Source organism: Crocodylus porosus, unplaced genomic scaffold (assembly GCF_001723895.1).
Source record: "Crocodylus porosus isolate Cpor-Errol unplaced genomic scaffold, CroPor_comp1, whole genome shotgun sequence".
Lineage (NCBI taxonomy): Eukaryota > Metazoa > Chordata > Crocodylia > Crocodylidae > Crocodylus > Crocodylus porosus.
Genome location: NW_017728926.1, coordinates 10773727 through 10801446, shown reverse-complemented (window position 1 = coordinate 10801446; position 27720 = coordinate 10773727). Strand labels below are relative to the sequence as shown.

Here is a 27720-nt window from a genome sequence, read left to right as displayed (position 1 = left end):
GAAACCGCCTGCCTCCAAGCAGTCTTCTGTTTTGTTCCTGCCCCGGCGGGGCACTAGACCCGGAGTTTGGAAGCCGGATCAACTTGCCTCCTCCCTCGAGGAAGCCCTGTGAGCTGTGCTTTCTGGGCTGTGAACTTTCAGGAGACTTTTTTTTCCCCCTCACCGTGTTGTGGGCAGGGTGTATCCAGAAGCTGACTGCAGACAGAGCGACTGAGGCAGCGCCCATCGCAGCTTCGCCCTTGTGATTTGAAATGGGATATCTCATGATGAGATGGCAATCCAAAGCAAATGGGGAGAAAAGCGGCGGGGAGTGATGGGCTTTAATCTATTTTTAGCTCTTAGCCTGGCTCAGAAGGATCAGAAGCAGAAATTCAACCGTTCAGTCTTGCTAGAGATGCACTGTGTGTGGGAACATGGGCTGAGCGGTCCGGACATTGCTGTCGACATCCCTGCTCATACACTGAGCTATGAACATACTTTTTAATCTGCTTTCAAAGGGAGGAGAGAGCTGGCACTGAGGTGTGTGTCTCAGCTGTTCGGCTGTAACTGTGGCCTGCACCTAATCCTGGAGCTGTACAAGAGGGTGGATCGCTCTGGTTCTGCCCCAGAATGAGGCAGGGTGAACATTGCAATGATTTTGTTGCATTTGTATTGCGGCAGAATCAGGCTGCAGAAACAGCTGCATTATAACTGCTTATTGGCCTCATTTGATGTGGATGCTGTTGTAACATATGGCTGTACCCTTCACTGGGTTTTGTTATCATGTCATAGGATTGCTGCCATGCATAGATGTTAGCAAGGTGAGTCAGAGACTCCCCGATGGGTTCTTCTCCCCTTGGAATTTCCTGGCGTCTTGTCCAGATTGCAAGATCAAATGTTAACTTGCTCATCTTGAGCAATTAACTTCCGCCCCAATTCCCTGCGCATCCACTAGGTCACATCAATGGCTCGATGTGAGTGGGCACTATTTCAGTGTTGCACTCATGTGGAAGTCCATTAAGAGTTTGCATCTGTGTGTGTGTGTGTACGTACATACAGTGGTACATGATGCAGTATTGTATACATGACTATTAGATCTCATAGCAAGGGGCTTGACAGTTGAGACAGCCTTCATATAACTGATAAGCAGCGTGCAATGACACCACGCTGCATTATTTGGATGCTTCAGAAAGGACAAGGATAAATGTACCTTTGTGGTGAAGGCCACTTGAGATGCTAACCAGAGTGTTGCTCACCTGGATGTGTTTTTGTTGTGCGTGTGTTTTTCAGCATCTTGGATGAGGGCTGGACCTGCGCAGACATCCGTCTCTCCCAGGCTGGGCTCACGCAGCAAGATCACAGCACAAAGTAGGTGCATGCTGGCTCGGGGACTTGCATAGAAGCAGCTGAGGCCTCTTCAGGGAGCCGGTGGGCTCTGGGCTGGCAGCGCCTATGCCGGGCCCTGCATTTACCTGTCAAGTCTCCTGCTGAGGTCTGGGCGCTGCGTCGGGCTGTTCAAGAAGAAAGCCTGAAACACAGCATCCTTACCTCGGTCTTCTGGCTTCTGCTGTGTTTCCTGCTCAGGAGAAAGATCTACGGGCCGAACCTAATCAACGTGCCAGTCAAATCCTACCTCCGGCTGCTGGTGGACGAGGTACAGCTCTGCCAAGTGGCCCACCTGCTGCCCTCCTGCCTCTCCAGACTTGGCAAGAACAGGGCTCGGCTAAGTCTGGAAGAACCAGGCGGGGCTTCAAGCCCTGCTAAGTGTGCGCCCAGGAAGAGGCACCTCGGAGGCAACAGGAGACGTGACTTTGAGTCTCTTCTCAGCCCTGCTATTGTGTGACGTGGGGCAAGAGACCTCCCTTTGGTCCCTCCTCCCTTCTGCATGCCTTGGCTTGGCTCCAAAGAGCTTATCAACGCTGTTCTTCACTGCACCCTTGTAGCACACCTAGCATACCAGATCTCAGGTGGGGCCGTGAAGTGCAGCACTCATGCGAAGGCTGAGTGTCACAGTAATGTGACTGTCAGAAGGACGAGCTATTGGCCCTCCAGTATCTTCAGCATCCGGGGCCTGGGCCATTGAGCCGTTGATAGGGCTGATACAGTTGAAATAGGTCTGAGACTGGGATGTGTGTCCATTGCTTTAGCAATATGGAGTCGTGTCCCAGCTGTTTCCTCCCCTGAGATCAGCGCAGCAAGAAGCAGCAGCCTTCAGCCGAGGCAGCTTGGACAAACCCGGTGGTTGTGGGAGGATAGGGCAAGGGGGAGAGGTTAGATCCAAGGCGGGTGGGTGATGGAGGGCAGAGCTGGGCACAGTATAGGCAAGGGCTGCAGCATCTGGAGCTCCTCCAGCAAGTGGCAGGAGATGGGGAAAGAGCTCTGCACCGATGAGCCAGGGGCTAAGAGGACCTCTCTGGCTTTCCCACCACCCCTGCAAGTCTCAGGCACCAGTGAATGAGCAATGTCCTCAATGACACCTGTCTTTTCCCTGCCCCCCAGGTGCTGAATCCCTTCTACATCTTCCAGATTTTCAGTATCGTGCTGTGGATCTCTGACACGTATTACTACTATGCTGCCTGCATATTCATCATCTCTGCCATCTCCATTGGGCTTTCTCTCTATGAGACCCGAAAGGTGGGTGCAGGGCTGTGCAGGGGGGATGTGTAAAATCTGGAAGGCCTCCCAATCTGACGCTCCAGATCTGCAGCTGGGAAGAGCAGGCTGGTCCTGGTGTTGTGGGCTCTCAAGAAGCAGCCTCCATCCCTCCGTGTCCTGTTTGCAAGGGGCAGGCTGGTGTCCGAGTCTTTGCACGTGGCAGGCGTTTTTCCAAGTGGTTTATGCACACCGGCGTGGGGACCAGGAGCTATTGGCATGGCACCAAGTGAAATTCTTGCATTTCTAACTGTAGCCCAGTGGAGCAAGGGGGTGGGAGAAGCAGCCTGGATTCACCAGTCCCCTGATCTGCCTGCAAAATAGCCAGGACTGGCAGGCAGAGGGCGGGTGGATCCTGCAGGTATCCTCCATCCCTTTTGTGAAGGGGAAGGGAGGGGGGATGTATGAGTATATGGGGAGGGGAGGGAGAGTGTGTGGGGGTGGGGGTGGGCATGGAAAAGAGGAAGGAGTAATGGCTGACCCAGCTCTTCAGTAGCTTCTGCCAAGGTCGCAGGTTCAATCTTCATGTGGGACACAAGACCTTTCCTGCCTCAGACAGGAGGTTGGAGTAGATGACTTCTTGAGACCCCTTCCAGCCCTACCTTTCTAACGATTTCTCCATTGCTTGGGGTATCTGCCAGGGCTGCATGTCCTTCTCAAAGCCCTGCTCTCCCAGAAGCGCTGGTTTTGGGGCAGGACCCTGGGGCTCCCAGCTCACGTGATGCAGGAGGTCCACCGAGGGGACTGGCATGGCTTGTTCCAGCCTTAAAATCCAGGAACCACCTTAGGAAGTTCAATCTTAAGCCAGTGCCTTTTAAAGCCCTCCCTTGCTTGCTGGTTTATCCACCCATCTGCCTGCTTGCAGCAAAGCAAGACCCTGCAGAACATGGTGAAGATGGCGATCAGCGTGAGAGTCCACCGCCCCAGCGGAGGTGAGTGCTGGGCAGAGACTGCAGCCCTGCTGTGCCTGCTGCCAAGGCAGGGGCTCTTGTGTGTCTTGCTGATCAGCCCTTAGGCAAATGAGCAGAGGTTGATGGGGGGAAGGTCTCGCAGGGTCTTTCAGTTGCTGTTGCAGCACCATATGAAGGAGGGCAGCCCTGTCTCCCATATAAAAAACAGGTGAAGTGATGTGCCCAGAGCTGCCAAGCAAATCGGTGGCAGAGCCAGGAATGTCCCACCCCTGCCCCTAACAGAGCATCTTCACGTGGGACTCAGGCAGATAGTTTAGGCCCCCCTTTTTTGAAGGCACAATGTACCTAGTGCTGTAGAAACCTCAGGTGCATGTTCAGTCTTCTCCATCAGGCTGCGGCCTTGCCCCAGAGCTCTTATAAGCCCCCCTATTAGTTAAACTTAAATGTGCTCAGTAGGTAAAAGGCTGCCCTCCCCTCCATTTTAGCGGCTGTTTGCCTGGGGTCCACCACCCTGCAATCACCGGATTAGAGTTAAAAGGTTAAAAATGACATGGGATTTACAGAAGGGATTTCGCCCCCCTCTCCCCCGCTGGCTTGTCTCTTTAGATCTGATCTCTGAAAGGTTCTTGATTCACTGGCAGCGATTGAGGGTTTGCTCTCTCCCCCGCATGGGGTAGCGCCTCCCGCTGTGCATGCATCTACCAGCCAGGTGCTTAATGTTATCCACCATAATGGCACAAACCCTCCGAGCGCTCAGATTCAATGCGCCCCAGCACGTAATTGGAAGCCGTTCAAGCGGTAATTACAGCTAGCTCCAATTTAAGCCTTGATCCCAGGCAAAGCAAAGCCTTTTGTAGGGATTTGCCTTTAACCATGGACTTTTAATTCGGTAATTAAGTTCCACTGATTAAAGGGCAGCAGGGGAAAGTTGGAGGCCGGGTCGTGGAGGGCTTTCTTCCTAAGCATCGTGGCTCTTGGGATGCTGGTACACTTCCCCTTAGGGGGGGAGGGGGGCAGGCGCATCCCTTGCCCACGTGCAGATAGGTGCCCTTCCAGAACATATCATTTGTTTGGGAGATGCTGGCGCTAGAAGAGCTGGGCCTGTGGTCGGGTCCAGGCACCCCTGCTCTCGTGGGGACATGGGACTGGGGCATCCTGAGCCATTGAGTCCAGGGCCTTGTTGAACTGCAGGGGCTTCATGAGGATCCAAGCCCAGGATCGGGGCCTTCATGGTGGGTAGAGGCCTTTGGGTGAAGCTGCCCTGTCCTTGTAACAGCCGCTCTCGCCTTTGCCCTGCCAACAGCGGGGATCTCCCAAGGGAAAGTCCCGCATTCGGTGGGATTTGAACCCCCGGATGAGCTGACATTTGAAGTCTTGTGTTTTAGTGAATGGGACCTGCGGCATTTAACTCCGTGGTGATGAGGGCTGCACTGAGGGGGCCCTGATGGCGCCACGCTTGTTCTTGCAGGGGAAGCGATGGTGAGCTCGGAGGACCTGGTGCCTGGCGACTGCATTAGTCTCCCCTGCGATGGGTTTCTCATCCCCTGCGATGCCGCGCTGCTCACTGGCGAGTGCATGGTCAATGAGAGCATGCTGACGGGTGAGTGCCACAGGGCATTGCAGTGCAGGGGAAGGCACACCCATGTCTCTGGACCAGAAGGCTGCATCCTTGCAGCCAGGGGCAGGGAGCTTGTGAAGAGGGCAGGTGCTGAGATTCTGGTCGGGCGGGCAGCAGATCCGGAAGATCCCAGTTCTCCGTGCCATGCACGCAAGGGCAGTGGAGAAGCTCTGGTTGCCATGTTGGGATGAGTCTCTCTTCATGGCCTTTATCACCATCTGGGTGTTTTCTGCAGGGGAGAGTGTCCCAGTGATGAAGACCCCTTTACCGGATGGGCCTCAAGCCATCAACCTGATCTACTCCCCCGAAGAGCACAAACGGCACACGCTGTTCTGTGGGACGCAGGTGCTTCAAGCCAAGTCCTACGTGGGCCAGGACGTCCTGGCTGTAGTGACCCGCACGGGTAAGCACCAAGCCACGGGCTATCCCAGCTGTGCTCACCCCACCACCCAACAATCACACAGCCCAAACAGCGCCTACAGCGTGCAAGGACCTCCCGGGACGTCGGATCCGGGTCCCCACCAGCAGGCAGCTACGTTACAGAAGCTAGTTCATAATTTCATCAAGCTCCATTTTCAGCCTGGTTAGGTTTCCCCTCCCAGCTCCTGCTGGGAGGCTGTTTTAGTATCTCTGTGCTCTGATGGCCAGGAGCCATCTTCTGTCCTCGCCCTTGGATGCTGCAAACGAGCCTGTTCTGGTTTGTGGCATCCAGGCAAGGAGAATCGCAGAGGGGCTCCACAGGTACCGGTAAGGGGTTCCCCACCCCAAAAGACCACAACTGGAGAACATTAAGGGCCCGCTGAAGGGAGAAAAATCAGCCTGTCTGAATGGATAGGTGGCATTTTAAGCAAGGAAGGCTGGTGTTGGAGAAAGTTAGGCTCACTTCTAGTCTTAGGAGCTGAGGCATTGTGGGCAGGCTTTAAATGGCTCGTGGTAGGATTACTAGCAGTTCTGGTTGCATACCTATAGGTACACACATGCATGTGTGCACACACACATACTCAGACAGGTGATCCCTTTCCCAGAGAGCAATCTTGGTCATAGTCTCAGTATTGTTGTGTAGTTCAGCTCTAGCGGGTCTCAAGCCAGCACGTGCAGAGATGGGAATTATGAATTAAACATAGGACCGGGGGGGTGCACGTGGAGGTGTAGGCACTAACCCCGCACCGTGTGACATCTTTCCAGTGTGGCCCACTGCCCTGACACCACTAGGAGAAAGGGGGAACCACAAGACACCTACAGTACTAGTCATCTTGAAGTGCCCCGGTTTCATTTTTTCCCAGCAGATAAGAATTCAGGTGCTTGGGAAAAATGAGCCATGCATGATGTTTTAGGAGCCACCATGCCAGCAGCCTCCACGATAAGCCCCTGCCCCTTGTCTTCCCCAGGCTTCTGCACAGCGAAAGGGGACCTGATCAGCTCCATCCTCTATCCCAAGCCCCTGAGTTTCAAGTTCTACAAGGATGCTATGAAGTTTGTTCTCTTCCTCGCTGTTCTGGGTAAGTCTGAAAGCGGGAAGCCTTATTGGCACCGATGCATGAATGCGAGGCTGTTGTTAACGGATGCATCCCTTCCCCTCTCTCTTGCAGCTCTTATTGGGACCATATACAGCATCTTGATTTTGATTAAAAACAAGGTGAGTTGCTGGTGCTTCAGGAAGTTTTATGCTTCTGCTGCTCTCCTTTCTGCTTCCTGCCTGCATTTGGGAGCTGACTTTGATGTGGAAACAGGACTTAGCCCTATGACAGTCCATAGCTGACATGGCTGTAGTCCATACCTCCAGATTTCTCAAACACCCAGTGCTGCAGGAGCCAACCAGGCTGTGCAAGCCACCTCCTGTGCAACACAGACAAAAGCCCTGCTGCAAAGCTCACCCCCATGTATAAGCCAGCAGAGATCCAGCCTCCAGCTCCATGCCACTGTGGCATCTCTTTAGGGCTAAGAGAAGTTGGTTTGGGGTGGGCTAGAAGCTGGCTGGTCGCTCCCAGCAAACCATGATGCAGGCTGCAAGCTAAGATGCGCTGGGGAGCCTGTGTTTTGGCTTTATTGAGTACAAGCATGTGATGCGCTGTGGGCAGCTGCACTTGCTGGTCCATCTCCCCTGGAGCCAGGTGCTGTACTGCGGAGCCCCCTCATCCCATTCAAGCTGCTCTCCCTTTCCCTGTCTTCCTGCTCCCGGCTGCCTGACGTGAACAGGTTGCCCTCGGGCAAATCATCATCCGTGCCCTGGACCTCATCACTGTCATCGTGCCCCCGGCGCTTCCCGCCGCAATGACTGTGGGCACCATCTACGCGCAGAACCGGCTGAAGAAGCACGGCGTCTTCTGCGTCAGCCCGCCCCGGATCAACCTGTGTGGCAAGATCCACCTGGTCTGCTTCGACAAGGTGAGTCCCAGAGGGGCTTTGTTGCCTGGTGGCATCCAGGTCAGTGACTGGGGTGGGCTTGGTTTTGATTCCACCTTCCCTTGCCTCTGCCACAGACAGGGACCCTCACGGAGGATGGCTTGGATGTCTGGGGTGTCGTTCCCCTGGAGAACAGCTACTTCCTCCCTCTCATCCAAGAGCCCCGCTGCCTGCCCGGCGGCCCGTTGCTGTACTCCCTGTCGACCTGCCACTCTGTGTCTCTGCTGAGGGAGCAGCCCATTGGAGACCCGGTGGACCTGAAGATGATGGAGTCTACTGGCTGGGTGAGAGGAGACGGCCTGACTTCGGGCTGCCTTGGGTCCACACAGAAGCATGTGTAGGCCTGTACCCTTCAGGGGTGGTTTAGGAAGGAGGAGAAAGTGTCTCCGTCCTTCTGTGCCCTCTTCAGAGGCCTGTGGCTCTCACTTCACCCATTTCCTCCTGCTTTACACCTCTGCAGTGCAGCCTGCTTCCCACCAAAGGATGGGGCAGTGACCCTGTGGCACTGAACCTGGGGGTTTGTCGGGCTCTGCAGAGAGACCCCAACTTTCCTGTAGATAAACGCTGAACCTCACTGTCCAGCGCGATGGCTGGGGACTGTCTGGGTTTGGGCTGAGCCAGAGAGGTGGAGTTGGCCGGATGTAGATGGGTGTGCAGCCTGCTTGGTTTCTAGCCGAGAGGGCTTCGCCTCTTTGTTCTCCGGGTGTGAAAACATGCGGCGAGCACGCAGTCGTGAATGGGGCGAGGCTCAGAGATGCATGAGCTGCTGGAGCTGTAGTACTAGGAATAGCTAAGAAGGCAAGGCTTGCTCTGAAAGCTAGTCTCAGGCAGCAGCCACGCGGGACAGCTTCACTGCTCACCAACGTGGGCGTCCCTGGATGGGAGGTCTAGAAAATACCCAGAATCACTCTAGTTTTCAATCTACTGATTGAACCCTTTCCTATGTGTAAATGGAGGTGGGGGGGGGGGGGTATAACAGTGCTATGGCAGCCCCTGAAGGGAGGTGACCTGATGCCCTGAAGAGGACAGGACTGTCCAGGCATGCGCTGGAGCTGGCAGCAAAACTACAAGGCTGTGGCCAAGCCGTGAAGAGCAGCCCCTTGTTTTGTCTGATGGCTTGGTAGGGCGCGGTGCTGCCATGTTAGCTGTGGGGAGGGGAACAGGCTCTGAGCTGTGCTTTCTGACCCCCCTCCCTTGGTTTCAGATCCTGGAGAAGGCAGAAGGGGAAGAGGCTGACCTGCACGCCATCCAGCAGTTTGGGACGAAGGTCCTAGCAGCAATGAAGCCCCCGCCTGTGGAGGAGCAGCCCCATGGCACGGTGAGCCCGTGGTGAGCTGGTACAAGGCGGGCAGTCTCTGGTCTCTGGGTGCGTGGGGGGTGGAAGGAGAAGGGAGTTAATCCCATAGTTGAGACTAAAACAAGGACCTACATCTCAATCCGGGAAACATCCAGGTACCCCCATCGGTGTGGCATGGCACTGGTGAAGTCAGGTTGCTGTAGCAGTGCGTGCACCGATCTCAGCACCGTCAGGGTACTTATCAGGGTAACCTGCACCCTCGATAGGGTGGGCAGCGCCCTCTTGACTAGGCCATTTCCGATCACCCTGGAAGTGGGGGAAGTCCCTGACACTGGGTGTGGGCTGCTGGTGTGGCCAGCTGTGCCACCACCACAGGCTGATGTGGCCCTCTTCAGCATCCCCAAGCCTGTCAGTGCCTTCCTTTCCCTCCCCAGAAGCACCAGGCGCCAGTCGGGATCCTCCGTCGCTTCCCCTTCTCCTCCTCCCTGCAACGGATGAGCGTGGTGGTGAAGCTGCCTGGAGATGCTCCCGCTGAGGCCTACGCCAAAGGGGCTCCGGAGATGGTGGCCAGCCTCTGCAACAAGGAAACGGGTAACTGTGCCTCCCTCCGCTTGCCCAGATCAGCTGACCACGATTCCCTTTGCCCTCCAAGAGAGGAGGCCAGTGATCCGGAGCTCGTGGAGCAGCCGCAGGAAGGACCCATCTGCCGGCGGTTCAAGCCCACTGGTCACTCGTACTGGCGTGGACCCGTCGGGAATGCCGGGTGTTCGTAGAGTCTGGGGTTTTATTCGTGTTCTTCTAAAAATAATGCCCAGCTGCTCATGCTGGAGTGGCAGGCTTGTCCCCGCAGGGACCTGCTCCTGATGAGCATCCGCTGCATGCTCTCTGATCTGAGAGTCAGATTAAAATGGGCCTAATCCACTTTGGAAGTGTAGTAGCCATGCAGATCGGGCAGCTGGGTTTTAAGTTTGGTGATCAGTTCAGGGTCAAGAACCTGGGGTTAAATTGAGCCAAACCGGCTCTTCTAACCCGAATTCGCCAAGCCAAGGGACCTTGTCTTAGCCAACCTGAGTTAAAGGCTGCTGGTCCCCAGGGTCTGCTCTCAGCTACGTCCGTCCTTTCTGGACTGATTGATCCCTGTCTTTCCGCAGTCCCGGGGGATTTCTCCCAGATGCTACGACACTACACAGCCGACGGCTTCCGGGTCCTGGCACTCGCCTACAAACCTCTCCCTCCAGTCAAAACCTTTGAGGACGCCCAGCAGCTGACGAGGTGCGTGAGCCTGCTGGAGACCCGGCTCCATCCTCTCCTCTGAGATCTTCCTCCCTCCTTTCTTGCTTGCACCCAGTGAGTCAGGGCTGAATGCAAGGAAGCCTTTATGGCCTGGGTCGCGCAGGAGGTGAATGGTCCCTTCTGGCCCTGAAATGCAGTGAAAATGAGCATGGCTTTTAGGGATACGGTTATACAAGGATTAAGGGTTATAAAGGGGTCAAACACCTAAATCAGGACAGTGTTGCTGCTGCCCAGGGTTATTGCATAAGTTCATTCACTCCCGTATTCAAATCACAGCCCTGCTGTGTCCTAACAGGGACTCTGTAGAGAGTGGATTGACCCTCCTCGGCTTCCTAGTGATGAAGAACGTGCTCAAGGCAGAGACCGCTCCCGTGATCCACCTGCTCAGGAAAGCCAGCCTCCGCCCCGTGATGGTGACGGGTAAGGACCAGGCTCAGTGGGGCAGGAGGGACCCAGCATTTATTGTCCCTGATAATGAGCAGGCTCCCCAGAGCTCTTTGCCCTTTACAAATGCTGAAGGAATGGGCCCATAAGGAAAACTGGTCATGTGCCCCCCTTGCTTCCTTCTGATGGACCAAAAAGACTTGAAAAGGGTTTTCCTTGGTGGGGAAGAGCCCACAGGAAGTGGATTCTGCTGTCAAAACCTTGCATTATTGACCCTTGCTGTAGCAGCAGCATTAAGTCCGGCCTTCGTTTAAAACAAGAGCCAGTATCTTGGTGCCCACCTCGAGCCTGGAACAGCGTCCTGTTCATCTTGGGGTGTTGACTGTAAACCCTAATGATGGCCGCACGCATGTCAGCTGTTTCACCACTGGGTGTTCTAGTGAAAACACCCAACCAGCACATTTTATTAGCTGGAGTTTTGTGGATGTGATGGCCGATCTTGGGTGGGGGTCAGGGAGGCAGCCAGTTGCTGAGGTGCAGAACAAGGGATTATAGAGCTGTCTCCTCCCAGTATTAAAACTGCATCTATCAGCCAAAAATGGGGGACCGTAAAGAACAGATTCACCCCCTCCCCGTGCCAAAATGCACCTCTCCCTAAACCAAAATCCCATTCCCGTGCTATCCTGGGGACCCTAGGCACCAAAACACCCCACATCCAGGAGGATTTCCAGCAGGGATCTGCCCAGATCAGTCCAGGAACCAGCGGAGGTGTTTCCGTTCCTATGATCCCATGTGGGAGAGGGAATGAGTCACTTGTGAGAGATGTTGGGCACGTCCCCTCGTGTCATTCAGGCGCTGCCGTGGTGGAGGTGGCCCCAGCCCGGTGCTGGCTTCTGAAAGCCATAGTCCACCATCCTCACTGGCCGCCCGCTTCTCGTTGGCAGGGGACAACATGCTGACGGCGGTGAACGTAGCCAAGAGCTGCCGGATGGTGGAGCCTAAGGAGCGGATGGTCTTTGTGAACGCCTCTCCTCCCGACCGCGACAGCCCTGCCGCCCTCAAGTTCAGTCTAGCCGAGCAAGCCCAGGGGCAGGAGCTGGCAGAGGTGAGGCCAGGCGGGACAGCAGCCGGGCGAGGGGTTCCTCTTTCCCATGAGATGTTGCAGCCAGCTTGGGAAGCAGTTGCCATGAGGAGCTCTCACACCTGGGTGTCCCGGGAGAGATGGACATCCAGTGTCCCGAGGTGCAGGGCACGGCTGCCTCTGGCCTCACATCCATGGGGGTGACCCTGGTGCTGTTGGTAGCAGAAGCTCAGGCTGGAGCCAGGGCACTGGTACTGGGAATAGGGCCTGGACCGGTCAGGTCTAGACCAGTGGTGCTTGAACTTCCAGCCCCAAAAGCCAGGAGAGGGGCACAGGGTGAGTCCGTGAGGCCAGATCCCATAGGCAGGGACAGTCTGTGGGCCAGCTTCAGCGTGCTATCAGCACCCAGGTCAGTCCATGGGGTCATTCCACATCTGGCAGTGGAGTGACCCCATTCCCCAGCACATGGGGCCGTGCCATCCAGGCCACAGGGTCTGGAGATGCAGCAGGGGGTGGTGGCGATGACTAGAAACCAGGGCAGGGGATGCTGCCAGCACTCCCCTGGATGGCCCACCCGGGGACGGCAGCTTTGTTGCTGGTGTGCTCAGCAGCGGATGGGTGGGCTTGGTTCGCAGGGCCTGTACCAGCAGGAGGGCTGTCTCCTCAGGCAGCCGCCATGCCACTTGGCGCTGAATGGGAAATCCTTTGCGGTGGTCTGCGAACACTTCCCTGACCTGCTGCCAAAGGTGAGTCCTTCCCTCTGGCCCCACCTTATCCACTGGCCATGTAGCTGGGAGTGTGGCCCCTCTCTTGGGCAGCAGCTTCCCCCCCATGTGCCAGGGAGCTGTGGGCTAGCACGCTGTGGCATTGGCTCGTTGCTGTCCAGGTAGCCACGCCGGTGCCCTCTGCCCCTCCAAGACCTCCAAGGCCATGATGCCAGGCTGACATGATGCTGCTTTCTCTTGCAGATCCTGGTTCGGGCGACAATCTTTGCTCGCATGTCTCCAGACCAAAAAACTCAGCTGGTTCGCTGCTTACAAGACCTAAAGTAAGGCCGGGGGCGGGGAGGGGATGGGGCAAAGACCCAGCATTTCCTTGCAAAGAGGTCTTTTGTGAAGCCAAGGCAGGAGGCTCTTATGCTCCTATGCCATGTGCAACCCTGAAATCCCTTCCCCCTGACAGTACTATTCAATCCACCGCAGCACCCTGGGCCAGGAGCTAATCTGTCCTCAATACAAAGCCTGATGCTATCTCTGCCTCCAGTTCATCCCCAGTTCACAGACGATCATCCAGCACATAGAGAAGGGTCCAAGCAGTGAAGTTCAATGTGAAGTCCCCTGAGGGGCTGGGGTTTGAGAGATTTGACATTCAACCCCGTGGCCATCTCTCCTGCCTCTGGGCAAAGAGAGACAAATGGCTTTTACTTGCAGAGCAGAGATTTTAACCAGGTTCAAGAAACCCCTTAGATAAGCTCTAAGGGACTCTGAGCACCTCAGCATTTAGGGACTGCTTCAAAAGCTGGAGGCAAACTTTGAGGCCTCCGGCTATGCTTGGGACCGCACTTCCCGAAGCTCTGGGGAGGCCGTCATCTTGATCTTTGCTCCAAAGGTCAAAACCCCCAAACTGTGGCAAGGGTTTGTCTACACAAGCCTTCCCTGCCAGATGCCTCCCCCGTTTCCAACGGGTCCATGGCCGCTGATAGCAGCAAAGGCAGTCACTTTGCCCTGCCCTCCCTCAGCCAGGGAGAGGCATCTTCCCAGTGATTTCTTTGCTGAAGGTTTCTCCATTTCTCACCTCTCTGCAAATGGTGCCACGATTAGGGCAGCCGGGGGATGGACGCTGGTATCCTGGATGGAGATGCTGTCAAGCACTGTGTGCGCCAAATACTGATGTTTTCCAACTTGCTGGTCCAGAGAGCTCCTCTTCCTGGGGCAGTACAGGCAGGAGAGGGGGCTGGGGATCCCCTCGGCTTATGCTGGGAGTCCACAGAGGTCTCTTTGCTGCAGCTACTGTGTGGGGATGTGTGGAGACGGTGCCAACGACTGCGGGGCGCTGAAGGCCGCTGACGTGGGGATCTCGCTCTCTGAGGCGGAGGCCTCCGTGGCATCGCCATTCACCTCCCGAATTCCCAACATCGAATGCGTGCCCCTGGTCATACGGTGAGCTCGGTCTTCTGTGCTTGCTGGGCTGGGCTGGGCTGGGGTGGCGGGGGCGATCCCAAACTGGCACGTGTGGGGATGGATTGGCAGGGGGCTAGCAAAGAAGACCCCTGGCTTATGTGGCACCTGCCATCTGTGGGTCTCGGCGCCTGCGCTCTGGTGGCAGCGGTCTCTAGGCTCCCACGGATCTCGCTCTTCCCCCCGTTGAAGCTTGGCGTGCAGGGCGCTGTCCGTCCCGAAGCGCACGGGGTCCCAAGCGGCTCTTGGGCTTTCGCGCTTCTTCTGTGCCACTGTCCTTCCTTAGCCTTGGGCCACAGGGCAGAGGTTGGCTGGCTCAGCAGCGTCATCTCGGGGTGTAAAACGATGGCACAGCTTGAGTGACAGCCCCCCGGCCCCGCCGTCCATGGGTGCAGCTGTTCCAGCTCCTGCTGATTTGGCTTTTGTGCCCTGGAGAAGTGAAGGCAGCAGAAAACCCCCTTGGGTCACCATAGCACGGGCGTGGTGGCAGCAGCCCCATGATGTAGGCAAGCCGGGGGTCAAGGCCACCCTGACCGTCCTGCTCAACAGCACAGCAAAATGCTAAGAAGAAGTATCTCTGGTGGTCCCATGGCCCGGCCGTGGCCCCTCGGCATCAGGCCTTGTGCCCAGAGCCGGGTTGCAGTCGACAGAGATGCTCGTGAACTGAACAAGTGCCCCCTTCTCCACGCTCCCACCTTGAAGGTGGTCGCTGAACTGGAGCTCCTGTGCTGCCCAGCGAGGCATGTCCCGCACCCACAACCCCAGTGCCCCCCCAGGACGGCGGAGCCCTTTCAGGTCCCAGCTGCCAGCCCGCGCAGAGACGCCTCGCTGGTGTCTACGGGCCATCGGTGTGTAAAGTCTGTCTTATCCCACCTTTCAGGGAAGGCAGGTGCTCTCTGGTCACGTCCTTTGGGGTCTTTAAGTACATGGCCCTGTACAGCCTGGTGCAGTTTGTGTCAGTGCTGCTGCTCTACACGGTGAGTGTTTCCGGTACGGTGGATCGTGGCTCAGAGGAGAAGGGGTCCGGGCAGGGAGTCGCTGCAGTCGTTTACCCCCCGCCCAGTTCGAATTCCTCTGGCTTCCCGCTGTCCTGCAGCTGCTGCAGCCTGGGGAGAGGTGGTTTTCCTGGGAGTGCAGCTTCGAACAAGCCCTTTGCCTGCAGACTTGTGCCCCCACGGCCCGGCAGGCAGGGTCGATGCGCTCTGACTGATCAGAGAGAAGCTGGGGATCTGTTGCCTGGGGACTTCTCAAGGCCGTTTGAACCTGGGACACTTCTCCCCGTTGTGCCGGGTGACTTCCAGATTTGAACTGGCGAGCTAGCAGTGAAAGGCTGTGCCCCCATCTCCCACCCATTCCCCTGAGCCTCGTTCAGCGTCTCCCACGTTGCCTCTCGCCCCCAGATCAACACCAACCTGAGCGACTTGCAGTTCCTCTTCTTCGACCTGGTCATCACGACGACCGTGGCCGTGCTGATGGGTAAGACCGGCCCGGCACAGGAGCTGGGCACGCGGCGTCCCCAAGGGTCACTGATCAGCATCCTCGTGCTGGGCAGCCTCCTGCTCCAGACAGCCATACTCATCATCGTGCAAGTCGTGAGCTACTTCATCGCTGTCTCCCAGACCTGGTAAGCAGCTGCCTGGCCTGGGGGGATAGTTGTTAGGGAGCAATTTGCCTGCCAGAAGTTGTTGCTTCCTGACCCCTCTCTGCTGCCCTGAAGCATGAGGGTTTGGGGGATCTGAGCCCTGGCTTCCCCGTGCCCGCTCCCAGGTACGTCCCGCTGAACAGCACGGTGACGGCCCCGCAGAACCTGCCCAACTACGAGAACACGGTCGTCTTCTGCATCTCGGGCTTCCAGTACCTGACCCTCGCCGTGGCCATGTCCAAGGGATACCCCTTCAGGAAGCCGCTCTACACCAACGGTGAGGACAGGGCAGGGGTGTCTGCGTGGGCTTGCAAAGCTGCGAGGCCTGTCGCCAGCCCCTCGTGCATGGAAGCACGGGGCCCGCTCTCCCCCGGGCATCGCGGTGGGGCTCCCGCCTCCTGGTGACACCTCTCCCGTCACCCAGTCCCGTTCCTGCTTGCCCTCGTCTTCCTCTTCGGCCTGATGATTGGGGTGACCGTTTACCCGCTGGGGTTCGTGAAATCCCTGCTGACGCTGAAGGGCATGACCGACATGAACTTCAAGCTGCTTCTGGTGGGCATGGCCACGCTCAACTTCTTCGTGGCGTTCACACTGGAGGTAGGAGGGCGGCCGGGGCCGGCACGCCGGTGGCGGTGAGGACACGGGGTACCTGCTGGATTGATGCATGTTGTGCCCCAAAGAGCGCTGGGTGCAAAGTCTTCTGCAGCCCAGCTTAGTGTGTGGCTGAGGGGGTGAGGTGGGATTTGTCGTGAGCATGAGCTACAGCTCCGCCTCTGATAGCTCCTACCCGAGCCCCCACCTCAATCTCAGCAGCCAGAATTCATCCCTTTCTCCCAGGGGCAAAGAGCCCTGATAGCCCCCTACCCCCTGCAGTGGTCCTAGGTCCCCTGCAGTGCTTTCCAAGCCTCTGACCCCCCAGTCCATCCTCTGCTCTTCTGCCCCACTTCTCCTCCAGACAGCCCTGGACCACGGCATGCTCAACTGGCTGCGGAAGCTGCGGCGGAAGAAAGCCTCCAAAAAGCTGTTCAAGAGGGTGGAGGAGGAGTTGCGGCAGCAGCCGCTGTGGCCGCCCCTGGACCAGCCGCTCCTCGCCACCCCCCGGATGTCCATCGCTGTGAGATAGCCCCGTGCCCGCGTGGGCCCTGCTCGCTGCACCCTCCTGCTGCCGCGGGAGGAAAGGGGGGAAGCTCCGGGAGTCCAGCAAGGCCTTTCCAGCGCCTCCGGACACACGTGGGTTTATTTATTGTTCCATGCTGCGCGCTGCTCTCTTCTCCCCTCAGCTCGGGTCACAGCCGGGCGCCACGATGCTCAGCTCCGGGGTCGCTCGAGAGGCGTCCATCTCGGAGGATGGACGTGGGTGGCAGAGGTCATCTTCCCCCATGGGGAATCCCTCGGCAGAACTGCTGCCCTCCCTTCAGGAGACCTGTTACACATTTGCGGAGTTTGATGCCAGCTGGGAGGAAGCCACAGCTCCACCCGGGCCCCCGGCATCTGAGGCTTGGCAGGGAGAGAAGGAAGCTGGAAGACGACCTGCCTGGGGCCACCCTTTGCTGCTGCTCCTGTGTTTCGGTGGCTGTGCCGGTAGGACCCGGCAGTACCTCCTGCAAGGTCGGTCGCCCCGGGGACCGTTCCCTTTGGCTCGCTCTGAGATGCTCAGGGCCACAGCCGGGCGATGTGCCCGTCGGTGGGCACGGAGCCATCCTCGTATGGAGAAGTCCTCGCTGCCCATCTGCACCTGGCACGTGGGCCAGGGCTAGTATTTCCCCCGGGGGGACTTCCTGCCTCGTGCCCTCCATGGGATGGGCTCCAGGATGTTCGCTGCTGTCAGCATGAGCCCGGGCACACGGAGATGGTGGGACCTGCTTACAAACCAGCGTGCTACCTGCATGTGGTGTGCCGCTTCCAGCTTTTCTGGACGCCAGGTGTAGCCAGCTGCTGTCACGCTCCAGGATGGGGTTATAAATACTGAATAGTGTTGCTGGCATCTCGTCATCCATGTTTTGGCCTTCTGTTCATCACAACAGCTAGAACTGTAGTGACCCCATGCAGCCCCTCACCCTGGGCTACCTCGCCCATCCTGGCCAAACCCTGCCTCCCCTCTTCCACAGTGGGAAGTCGTTGTTCCCCTCTACCAGGCTCCTCGAGAAGCCAGAAGCAAGCCTGCCCCAAGCCAGGATCTGTGCACCGGTATCACTGACGATCCTTCCTCCAGGACCCTACTGATGCGTCTGCAGAGCGCCGTCATTTGAACGGACGTTTTGTTGAATGAGAGATCTATTTTTGAACGGAAACAGATAGAAGTGCATGCATACAAAGAGATCTTGCAAGTCCTCCATTTCTCCGTGGTGGCGTTTGTGCATGTGCCTCTAATAAATCAGCATTATTTTCTTGAAAGCTTGCGCCGTTTTTAGTTCTGAGTGGCGACTTGTTCTTCACGTGCCTAGTAACTTCAATAGGCCACGGGGCAGGAGCAGCTTTTGGGACAGGGCTGAGGCTCCCAGCCGGGAACACTGTTACCGCAAGATAGGAATGCATGTCTTTGATTACATGCACCATCCCTTTCTCCAAGCTGACTATTATCATTACAAGTGTATTTGTTGTTCTGCATATTTCGGTAGTGGTACTTCTGTATTCGCATTGTCTTATGTAACCTGCTGGCTTGAGCAATACAAAGAGCCAAATACAAGGTTATATGTAAAGGAACAAAGAAATTGGGTCACTCTTCTGATAGTTTAAGACCAGAAGGACCATTAGATCATCCAACTCCTTCTATAACTCAGGACTGTTGAATTTCATCCACTTGCCACTGTGCAGAGACCACTAACTTGTGCTGCACTTAAGCATTTCTCCAGAAATGTTTCTTGTTTCAGTATGAAGATGTCAAGAAATGGGAAATCCAATACTTCCCGTGCCAGGGGTTTGTTCCAGCAATCAGTCACTCTCATAGTCTCATATCTGTGGGGGGTGTATGTGTATATAATATTTATGTGTGTGTGTGTCTATAAATCTCTCCCTCTCATATCTATGCTGTGTGTGTGTGTGTATAAATGAATATATATTGGAGGGTGTGTGTGTGTATAAATGAATATATATTGGAGGAGGGCTCTGTATGGATATGTTTATGTGCATATATATATATATAGGGGTGTATATTGGGGGGTGTAATGGAGGGGTGTGTCAGTGTATAATATATATGTGTGTGTATAAATATAGATTGGATGAGGGTGTGTGTGTGTGTGTGTGTGTGTGTGTACATGTGTGTATATGTATATATATGTATATATAGGATCTTTCTCTTTTTTGAATTGATCTGCTTCCAGCTTTGGGCCATTGGCCTTTGTTAGGAGTTTCTCCAAATGTGGGGGCCTCTATCCTGGAGAGCAACAACTCTGAAAAGGATGTTGGGTCGCAGAGGACAAACCACGTGAGCTCCTGGTGTTCTGTAGGGACCAGGACAATCAACGCCGGCCTTGGATGCCCTGAGCAGGAATGGGGAGGTGACATTAGCTCTGCATGTAGCATTAGTGAGACCAGTACTAACGCTGAGAGAAGAGTTACAAGAACGATGTAGGATAATATTAAAGCAAGCAACGACAAAGATTGAGCTTCATCAGACTACGGAAGGGGGGTTGAAGAGGTGACTTGCAAGTACTTACATGAAGAAGAGGCATCTGACAGCAGCCAGCTCTTGATGGTCAAGTGAGATCACTGAACTGCATCCATCCTGGTATAAATGTGTGCAGCTTGCACTCAAGCAAAGCCATGTCCGCTGTGGGCGAGGGACCTGGACCCTCTGAGAGTCTGCGACGCCCCGGGAAGAAGCCCAGAGAGCACCGTTTGCCTGGAGGGCCATCACATTTTTACTTTCTGGTCACCTGCTCTTTCCAGAGCCAGGCTACTTAATTTTGCAGCTTGCAAACTATCTGACAAGGGAGGAGTGGTCGGCAGGGAATTATCAGGGTCTTCTTGAATGAAATGGGCCTGCTCCAGGCTCTGCTAAAACAGATTCACTTCCCTGGGTGGTGGGGCAGGGCAGGTTTGGCCTGTGCCTGTAAGGCTGCGATGCAGAACGGGCGCACCACGGCTTCTGCCCGTAGCCAGTAGATGGGGATGCAGCATTTGAGCTCAGTTCTCTGGGGGAAAACCGGGGGCCTCCCTGTGATTTCCCTTATGAAAGCTTCTTTCCTTCAATCGATGTCCAAGGGTCAGCAGATCTCAGCAGTTTCAGAAAAGACACAGCGAAGCATTGGAGCCGGTCCTGATGGTCCTTTTTTTTTTGCCAGGAAGAAACTGGTTTTAGCTGTAAAGAATCTCTCGGAGGGTGTCTGGTTTCTGTCTCCTGCCACGGCGGCTGATAAGGGCTGAAGTCTATGGCTTGTCTACCCTGGATCTCGTAAAATGAGCGTGGAAACTTTCCAAACACTGTTACAGCCAGCACTGCTACATCCAAATCCATCCCAGCTGCATTAAGAGCCAGGGCTTAAGACATTCACCTCCCGGCGGCAGGCAGTGGTGCTGAAGTCAGGTCTTCCACGTAGCATCCAATAGAAAATCTCATGGTCATTAAGACAGGAGCTTTTCTCACGTCTTAAAGACCATGACAAGAAAATCTCGTGGTCATTAAGGGCGACTTTCCTCTCTTGTGAGAGAGGAAGCGGATGAGGAACTGAGACAAAGGCCGAGCTAGGAGAGAGCTGGTGTCTCCTGAAACCCAACCTGCTGCTCAATCCACTCAACTATCCTTCCCCGTAGCATGAATAAATTGGGGAAGGGATCGGGGCACCAGATCTGGGGGTACCAGAATAGCAACTGCATCCCCAGCTACCTTGCTGTTACCACTACGCCACGCTGCACTCCCCCCCTGCGCGGTGCAGAGCTGCCCCATTGCACCCCTCATCCTTTTTATTTCAGGTAAAGAGCTGGGGGAGACTTCTTCAGCATCTTTGAAAGTCTGCAGGGAAGGCTTTCCAATTTGGAACAGAACCAATTAAAAAAAAAAAAATTAGTAACTTGGGGAAGGAGGGAACTGCTTACTTGAAACTTTTCCTTAATTTCATGCTTTAAAAAAAAAAGCCCAATGAAATTCAAGCCAATCTCGAAACCAAATCGCATCAAGCCAGTCCTGCAAAAGGGTGTGCTTAGAAACTGTTGACTCCGGCCATGCCGAGTTCTTCGAAAGAGTTGGAAATAACTCGGTGAAAGGCAAGGACGGTGGTGGGTGATATCATTTATTGGACTGACTGCCTGGTTGGGATGGGTTTAGGCAAGGTTTTGAATGCAGTGCGTTCTTATTTGGGTCTCGAAACGTTGTGAAATCAACCCGTGATTTCTATGTTGCTGAATCTGTTTTTTCTATGGGAGGGAAAAAGTCCCCTTTTTGCTTTTCACACCCATTGGTGAAATGCTGTTGCAGCCATGTGCGATTATCCCGTCTTGTGTAGACAAGAAAACACCCTGCAAGGCCTTGTCCCCACTAGAATAAATCTGCTAAAAATCCCCCCCGTTTGCCACCGAGCTTCACCAATGGGATGCTACCAAAACAGGACAAAATGGTAGTAGTACATCTCCCTATAGCTACACCGGGGAATTAGGGGGCTTGTGTAGCAGCATTGCCAACTTGTGCTGGGATTTTTTGTTTTTTTATTGAGTCTTTTTACAACTGAGCGTGTGTTTTCCCTTGAAGTGTCCAGCTCCTTGATTCAAATAAATGCATAAAAAATCTCAGCTTGCATTTCAAAAAAATAAAAAAGTTCTGGCCCTTCTGATGCAGAAAGCCACTTGAATAAGCAAACCCTAAACTTTCCAGCAGTGGAAGGCAAATAAAAATAACTTAGCATCATTTTCTTTTCTTTTTTTAACGTGGAGCCGACTCACAATTTTGGAGCACGTGGTGTTGGCGTTAGGGATGTGGATGTAGCCAAAGGAGAGAAGAAACTACGTCCAAACACAATGTGGTCACAAAAACCTTTCCTATGCGAGGAGAAATGTTGGCATTTGTTAGGCAGGGGTTGGCCTGGGTGATTATTTAATAGTGCCTTCTAACCTAGATACCTTAAAAGAATATAATGAGTGCTGCATTTTTGCTCCAGCTTTGGTGGCAGTATAAAAAGTCTTCTCATGCACTGTCTTATTGGAGGTGGCTTCACGTCTGATTGCATGGAAAGCCAGCAAACCCCCCCGGTGCCGTGGTACAAACAGCTAAAAGCTGGCGAGTTGAAGCATGGTTTGGTTTGGTGGCCAGCAAAACCATACTGCTTCCTCCGTGAGTCTGCAAAAGCAAGAGAGGCACGATCCAGCATGCGCCTGGGGTCAAGATACCTGGGCGCCGGGTCTCTTGACTGTTGGAGCAGGAGCACACAGTTTCATTTCTCCATGCCTCGGTTTCCCCAGTTGTAAATGAGGGAAGCTGAGCACCCCTCAAGGGGGTGGTTGTGATGCTAAGTCACCGTTTCTTTAGGACGAGGCTTTCTTAGGCCACAGCCTGCCGCATCAGATGATAAAGCAGGTTGTCGCCTACAAAAGCTCATGCCTATTGGGACCTGTCAGTCTCTAAGGTGCAACCCTGCCCTGCCTTTTTATGAGCAAACGGGGAGGTCTTCCAGTCTACTATCACCCTGGCACAGAGGTGGGGACAGATCTCTGTGGCTGGCCACTGAAGGGACACCGACCTGCATGTGTACAGCTGCTAGGGACGGTCGTGTGTTGTGCACACGGTTTATGGGTCTGCAAAACCCAGCCACGGAACGAGTCGGAAACTGGAAATTGTTACACAGGAAATCAAATTTCTTTTAAAAAATAAGCCCCGATGCACAGTCCCCATCGCCATGGGAAGCTGAGCGCTCAGAAGAATAGCGGCGTCAGAGCTGTTTGCTACCAAGAGTATTGAGACGCGATAGAGGAAATAATACATCGACGTGCATCCAAAATGCGACATTATAGGCAAGTCCAAATATGTGAGATCTTTGGCGTGAAACATTTTGACGTTATTGAAGCTTTGATTTGGCTGGGATGGTCTAGGTGGGACTGGTCCGGCGTGGAGGAGTGGGTTGGGCTGGATGTGACCTCCCTTCCCACCCTCATTTTCTCAGGGCATAGCCACGAGATATTTAGATCCTGATGAAGCAGCGTTTGCTGGTGGGAAACCCCAGTGGAGGAGTTCACGAGCTGTGTGGTTTCCTGGGTGCCGTCTCCTGGTACCTGCTCCACCATCTCCCTCTCCCCTTCGGCAGGCACGGTGCACCGATGGTCTGTGATGTTTCCCCTCTTTATTCTTCTTCCTTCATCTTCCCACCCTATCTCGCAGGGCTCCTGTAGCGTGTGGGGAAGACTTCAAGCCAGCGACACCTGTCCCAGATCCCGCTGACAGAGGAAGGCACGGGCACCCCGTCTTTTTGAGCAAGCCCAGGGGAGTCTCTTTAGCTCCCCTTGAGCAGAGCAGGCAGCTAGAAGAGACCGGGATGGCTCTGGGGCCGGTCGCCTGGTGCCCCTTGATGATTTGAAGCTCGGTCTCTTTTTCCCGGAGCTTTGTGGTTCGGTTCGAGTGGCCGAAGAAGCCGAATGCGGGCACGGAGCAGGAGAGGAGGGCCAGGGGCGAGCCCGCGGCCCTAATTGTGATGCGTCTCCCAGGCTGGGAGCGACAGCAAGCCACCGGCTCTGTCCCAGAGCCTCCCCGTGCAGCCATCGGGTCCACGGGCTCCGCACCCCCGCCGGGCTCATCCTCCTGACGGAGGCAAATTCCCACCGAACTCTTCCCGCCGGGAGTGAGCTTATTTAATTGCTCTCGCTTGGGATTTTCACAAGGACCTAGAGTTAGCCCCTGCCCTGCTGTCAGAGCCCCTTATGTGGTGAGAAACCAGCTTCTCCCATTGAGGCTGGGCTCTGCGGGGCAGGAGGCCTTTGAGGGAAGACGCTGTCCTTTGCTCGGCTCTAGGAGTTGCAAGAGGCCGTCACATCCCCAGGCTCGGTTTGGGGTCCTGGCTGGTGAACCCCACTGGGGGGGTGCACTGGCTCTGTCCCAGGTGAACTAATACCGCATTTGGGGCACAGGAGGGACGCGTGACTGCTGACTGCGTTCAACCTGCTGCCTTTTGGTGATCAGGCTGGTTATCCAGTGGCCAGTCTCCTACGGCCGAGTGAAACTTTTTCCCTGCCTCCGTTCTTCCTGTCTGAAATGGAGGAGGGTGGCCGCCTGCTTCCCAGGGGAAAGTGTCCGGGGTGAAACCTTGCTTAGCTCCTCTGGTTAGCGGCACTGCCTGAGGCACAAAGTCACATCCTCAGGGGCTTGCTCCCACCCTTAAACACCAGCGTGGCCATAGCTCCTTGCAAAGAGCTGGCCCCGCATCACCGAGGCACCCCCCCGACCTTGCGCTCCCCCATCCCCATCAGCGTCACCCCGTTTTAACGGAGGAGGAGGCTGTGCAGAGTGTTTCCAGCGAGCCCGGAAGGGGCAGGCTGCCCCAGGCCTGGTGCCCTTCCCAGAACAGGAGGATCTCCTGCTGAGATAATGAGCACAGACATTAATGCTTTCTCGCATGCCTCCGTCTCTCCCAGCCCGTGGGGCAGCGCGACTTTGAGAGCGAGCGGAAATAGCTGCAATGAAAGAGCTCCGACCAGCCAAGAGGCCGCCCTACTGCGGCTGTAAATTTGTTTGGAGACGGGTTAGCCGGGCCAGGAGATGCCAAGATGTTTTCCTCCTCCCGTGCTACCGCGGTACTGGGAGAGGGGCCGTCTTCTATGGAGGCAAAGGGTGGCAGGAGCGGTTCTCCGACGGCCTTCCACGGAGAGCTGGCCGGTAACTCCCATTGCAGCTAGGCGTGCAAGGTTTAAAGCCAGAAAGAAGTAGTCAGGGTCGCTTCTTGCAATGATTTCCTCCCTGTGTGCAAGTGGCAGGCCTCAAGCGATCTCTTAACCTCGCTCTTCTGTGGACGCGATGGTGACGATATGTCCATAAGTAGGAGGCGGCTGATGCAGTTTCCAATGGGACAAGCATCCTCCAGCCTTTTTTGCTCTGGCGGTGTGGCCGGCACTGAAAATGCCAGAGGAGGTTTGAGTCGCTGCTTGAGCTGGGGTGCTGGGTTCGAATCCTCACTCCAGCGGTTCCCGTTGGAGAGGCTCGGGTCGGTAAAGCCCGGCAGGATTTTAGAGGGGCAGGTTGCTGCCAGGTGCTTGGCTCCTCCACTTGTATTTGCAGCTTGTTTCTGCTTTCAAGTAGGGGATTTTCACGGCTTCATCCTCATCCCCCCCCATGCAAAATCAACCTGGGGGCAGGAATCTGGGGAGGAGAGCTTGCAGAGCCCAGTTGCTGCACGAGCAACCTGCCGGCCAGGCTTTCGCTCCAGGAATATAACGTGCTCGCCGGGGAGCGTCTAGACACAGAATACCACCACCATGACTAACGCCGGCGGCCGGTCTGCGGTGAGCAAAGGACAAATGATCCCAGCCTGGCAGCCCATCTGCCTCTCCCAGGGCAGGCCGACCTCACTTGTGCTCAGCCAAGACCCAGCAGCTGGATTTGCAAGCGGTGTAGGTGAGGGGGTGGGGAAGGTGCTTGCCTCCTGGTGTGAAGCCCAGGACTCCTGGGCTCTTCTCCCAGCCCTCGCTCGCTGACCGCTAGGCACCGGGACCGCTGGGCAGCTGTGTCAGGCGCCCTCCCGGCCCCGCGACCCCTCCGTTCCTACTGCGGAGCAGGGCAGCGTTTCCTGCTGGCCGGGCTGGGCCTGGCTATCGCCCGCCGAGGCACTTGGCTCTTCCCGTCCAGCGCGGCGGTGCCAGGCTTTGGGCACCTCCGGTTCAGGCGCTGTAGCGCCCAGCTTGTAGGCACCAGGTTGGCTCAGTGTTCCCGGCTGTAAAATGGGGAGAGCACCTCCAAGGCTCTCGAAGCTGGCTGGCGCTTGCCTGAGACGCACAGGGCTACCGCCCCGAGGCAGGAAGTCCTGTCTAACCACAAAGCAGGTACATAATCTTGCTAGCACAGGGGCTGTCTCTGCTTCGGGCCTGTACAGCGCCCAGCAGTGAAACCCTGGCCCATGACTGAGGCTTGTTGGCGTCTCCCCAATACAAGGGGAAGACGAGCTGGGCTCTGTGAGCTTGGGAGGCCTTTTCCCATCACTGGGCTAAGCAAACCGGTGACACCCTGTTCCTGAAGGGCCATCGAAGAGCCTCCGGAGGACGCCGTGATGGTGGCCACAGCTCCACGTTGCATGACTGGGTGCCCGGCAGGGCTGTGCTTTGCCTGCTGTTACAGCTGCCTGCGTGTCTGGGTTGGGGTGGCACGTGGGAGCCCCATGACGGATCAGAGCCGTGGGGTGGCAGGAGCTCTACCAATGCAACATCAAACCAGCTCTTCTTTGCTTGCTCTTGCAGCCACTAGGCTTTGAAGTAGCTGTTTAATAAAAAAAGTCACCGTCTTTGTGCAGATCGATGCCTGGGGGTAACATGACCGGCTCTTTTTTCCTTAGCCAAGGAAGCCTGGACGAGGGGTAGCATTAGGACCCAGCGATGCAATTAAGTTGGAGGTAGGAGCTACTTGTCCCATTTTGGAGCTTTTGAGACCAGACAGAAGAGATCAAGGCATTTGGAGGAGAACAAACCATCCCCTAGATCCCAAACTGGTAAGAAAATGAGCCTTGGTGGAGGATGCTTTGTTATACGGGAGCAGAGTTTCCTTTGCTCTGGAGGGCTGAGGGCTTCCCGGCTCCTAAATTCACCTCTTTGGCTTCTGTTTTTGGGGGCAATGGAAATATGACTCGTATGGTGTGTGCGCGTGGAGGGGGGGCAGCCACATTTCTTTGTTGAATGGGCAAAAATCTTCCCTTGTTGCTCTTGACTCTTTGCGTGGCGTGCGCGTGTTTGATCAGCAGAAAGCAGAGCTCAGCTCTTCAAAGACACTCTCAGGGCTTTCAATTAAAAAAGAAACCCCATTTATTTACTGATGCATTATGCACGGATGTATTTATTTATTCATGATTTAATCTGAGTGACTGCAAATCATCTGCTGGGAACACCAAATGTAAGACGCTGTGGATCAACTTGATTTTGAAAGCTTGAACTCCAGGGTGGCTGATCCTCTGCAGTTAAATGCGTCTAAATGTATCTGAATGTCTGAAGGGAGCTTTAAGACCCCCCCCTTCCCCCCCAAAAATGGAGTGTACAAAAGGTTTTTTAGGGTCCTTTGGGGGGGAAAAAAAATAAGTGTGTTGGGGGGGCGGAGGGGATGGAGAATTAAGTCAACTTCAGTGAGTTTTACCTTTGGTCAAGAGCCAAAAAAGCTAAACCCTCTTTCATTCCCTTTGTTCTTCCACTCCCTGGCAGCTGGATTAGTGTTTTTTAAAAAAAAAGGGAGAGAGAGAGAAAGCTGGGGGAAGGGGAAACTATTTTGGAAGGTGGAGTTTCAGAGAATGAAAGAGCCAGACTGTGGTGTTCTTTCCCCGGGATTGATTGTTCCCAGATGTGTATTACAAAAACATCTGGTTTTCTGGAGCCCGGAGACCCCTGCGTGGAGCAGAGAGGAAAGTGCCTCCAGAAACGCAGCGGCCCCGTGCCCCAGTCCAGCTCGAAGCTCGTGAGCCTGGTCCTCGGGATGTTGCCCCGCTGATCGGGGCCAAGCGTGACCGGGCTTATGAGGTCGCATCTGTTCGGAGACCGCTGACTCTTTGGACAAGGAGCCGAGAGGCAGCTAGGCCAAAAAGTGACTGTCGCGGCACAGCCAGATGGACCTGGGGATGCTGCTAGGGCTGGAGAGGAGCTGATGACCTTTCTGGGGCAAAACGGCTGGTGGGGAGAGGAGGCAAAGCTGGGGAGATGACTACCCAGCAGGCGGTGTAACGGCCTTTGGCATAGCGCCGGATAAACCGGCCGTTGAACCCGAAGAGCTGCCCCGTAGATCAGTCCTGATCCGCGACATGCTGTGGGTGAGGAAGGATGAACCCGGGGGACCAGCCTGGAGCCCAGCAGGGTTGGGCACTACCCCCCGCCCTGCCACCGATGTCCTGTGTGACCCTGAGCACATCATTTAGTCTCCCCTTCGGTGACCAAAAGCGGTTTGTTGCAGCCCTTTTGAGTCGGGATCAGTGCTAGGTCCGTATGACAGACATGAAATGAATGAGTGAGCTGGTGTTATGGTAATACAGGGAGGCCCCAGACAGATCAAAGTCACGTATGCTAAGTGCTGTACGTAACCCGAGTAAGAGACGGTCCTGGTGTTCTTGGAGTCTAAATAGACCAGACAGGTGAAGTGGGGAAGGGATGTGCCCAAGGTCGCACAGCAGCTCAGTGGCAGAGCTGA

The 27720-nt window shown here is 55.4% G+C and overlaps 2 protein-coding genes and 1 long non-coding RNA gene across 8 annotated transcripts in view; all 3 read left to right on the top strand.

The window, feature by feature from the left end:
- Positions 1-17831, top strand: part of ATP13A2 (ATPase 13A2) — a 34393-nt gene extending 16562 nt beyond the window's left edge. For 3 of the 5 annotated variants that reach the window (XM_019541465.1, XM_019541463.1, XM_019541466.1), the window contains 23 exons: positions 1270-1347; positions 1564-1633; positions 2479-2613; positions 3497-3563; positions 5011-5142; positions 5396-5563; positions 6549-6659; positions 6750-6796; positions 7357-7545; positions 7641-7847; positions 8768-8881; positions 9295-9451; positions 10012-10132; positions 10449-10573; positions 11482-11642; positions 12254-12364; positions 12587-12666; positions 13625-13777; positions 14676-14772; positions 15196-15419; positions 15563-15714; positions 15862-16034; positions 16393-17831. In XM_019541465.1, coding sequence (XP_019397010.1) covers positions 1270-1347; positions 1564-1633; positions 2479-2613; positions 3497-3563; positions 5011-5142; positions 5396-5563; positions 6549-6659; positions 6750-6796; positions 7357-7545; positions 7641-7847; positions 8768-8881; positions 9295-9451; positions 10012-10132; positions 10449-10573; positions 11482-11642; positions 12254-12364; positions 12587-12666; positions 13625-13777; positions 14676-14772; positions 15196-15419; positions 15563-15714; positions 15862-16034; positions 16393-16560 — 3040 coding nt within the window. In that variant the 3' untranslated portion in view covers positions 16561-17831. Of the gene's footprint in view, positions 1-1269; positions 1348-1563; positions 1634-2478; positions 2614-3496; positions 3564-5010; positions 5143-5395; positions 5564-6548; positions 6660-6749; positions 6797-7356; positions 7546-7640; positions 7848-8767; positions 8882-9294; positions 9452-10011; positions 10133-10448; positions 10574-11481; positions 11643-12253; positions 12365-12586; positions 12667-13624; positions 13778-14675; positions 14773-15195; positions 15420-15562; positions 15715-15861; positions 16035-16392 lie in introns of those variants that run through there. The other 2 variants (XM_019541464.1, XM_019541467.1) reach the window with 2 other exon arrangements.
- Positions 17832-24469: 6638 nt separating this feature from the next.
- LOC109314340 overlaps positions 24470-27720 on the top strand; it is a 21580-nt gene continuing 18329 nt past the window's right edge. Inside the window, exon 1 of the long non-coding RNA XR_002102270.1 lies at positions 24470-24480. This is a non-coding gene — a long non-coding RNA (uncharacterized LOC109314340). The remainder of the gene's footprint in view (positions 24481-27720) is intronic.
- MFAP2 (microfibrillar associated protein 2) overlaps positions 25892-27720 on the top strand; it is an 18931-nt gene continuing 17102 nt past the window's right edge. Inside the window, exon 1 of one of the 2 annotated variants that reach the window (XM_019541462.1) lies at positions 25892-26047. The gene's annotated coding sequence lies outside the window, so the exon portion shown is untranslated. The remainder of the gene's footprint in view (positions 26048-27720) is intronic. The other variant, XM_019541461.1, reaches the window with a different exon arrangement.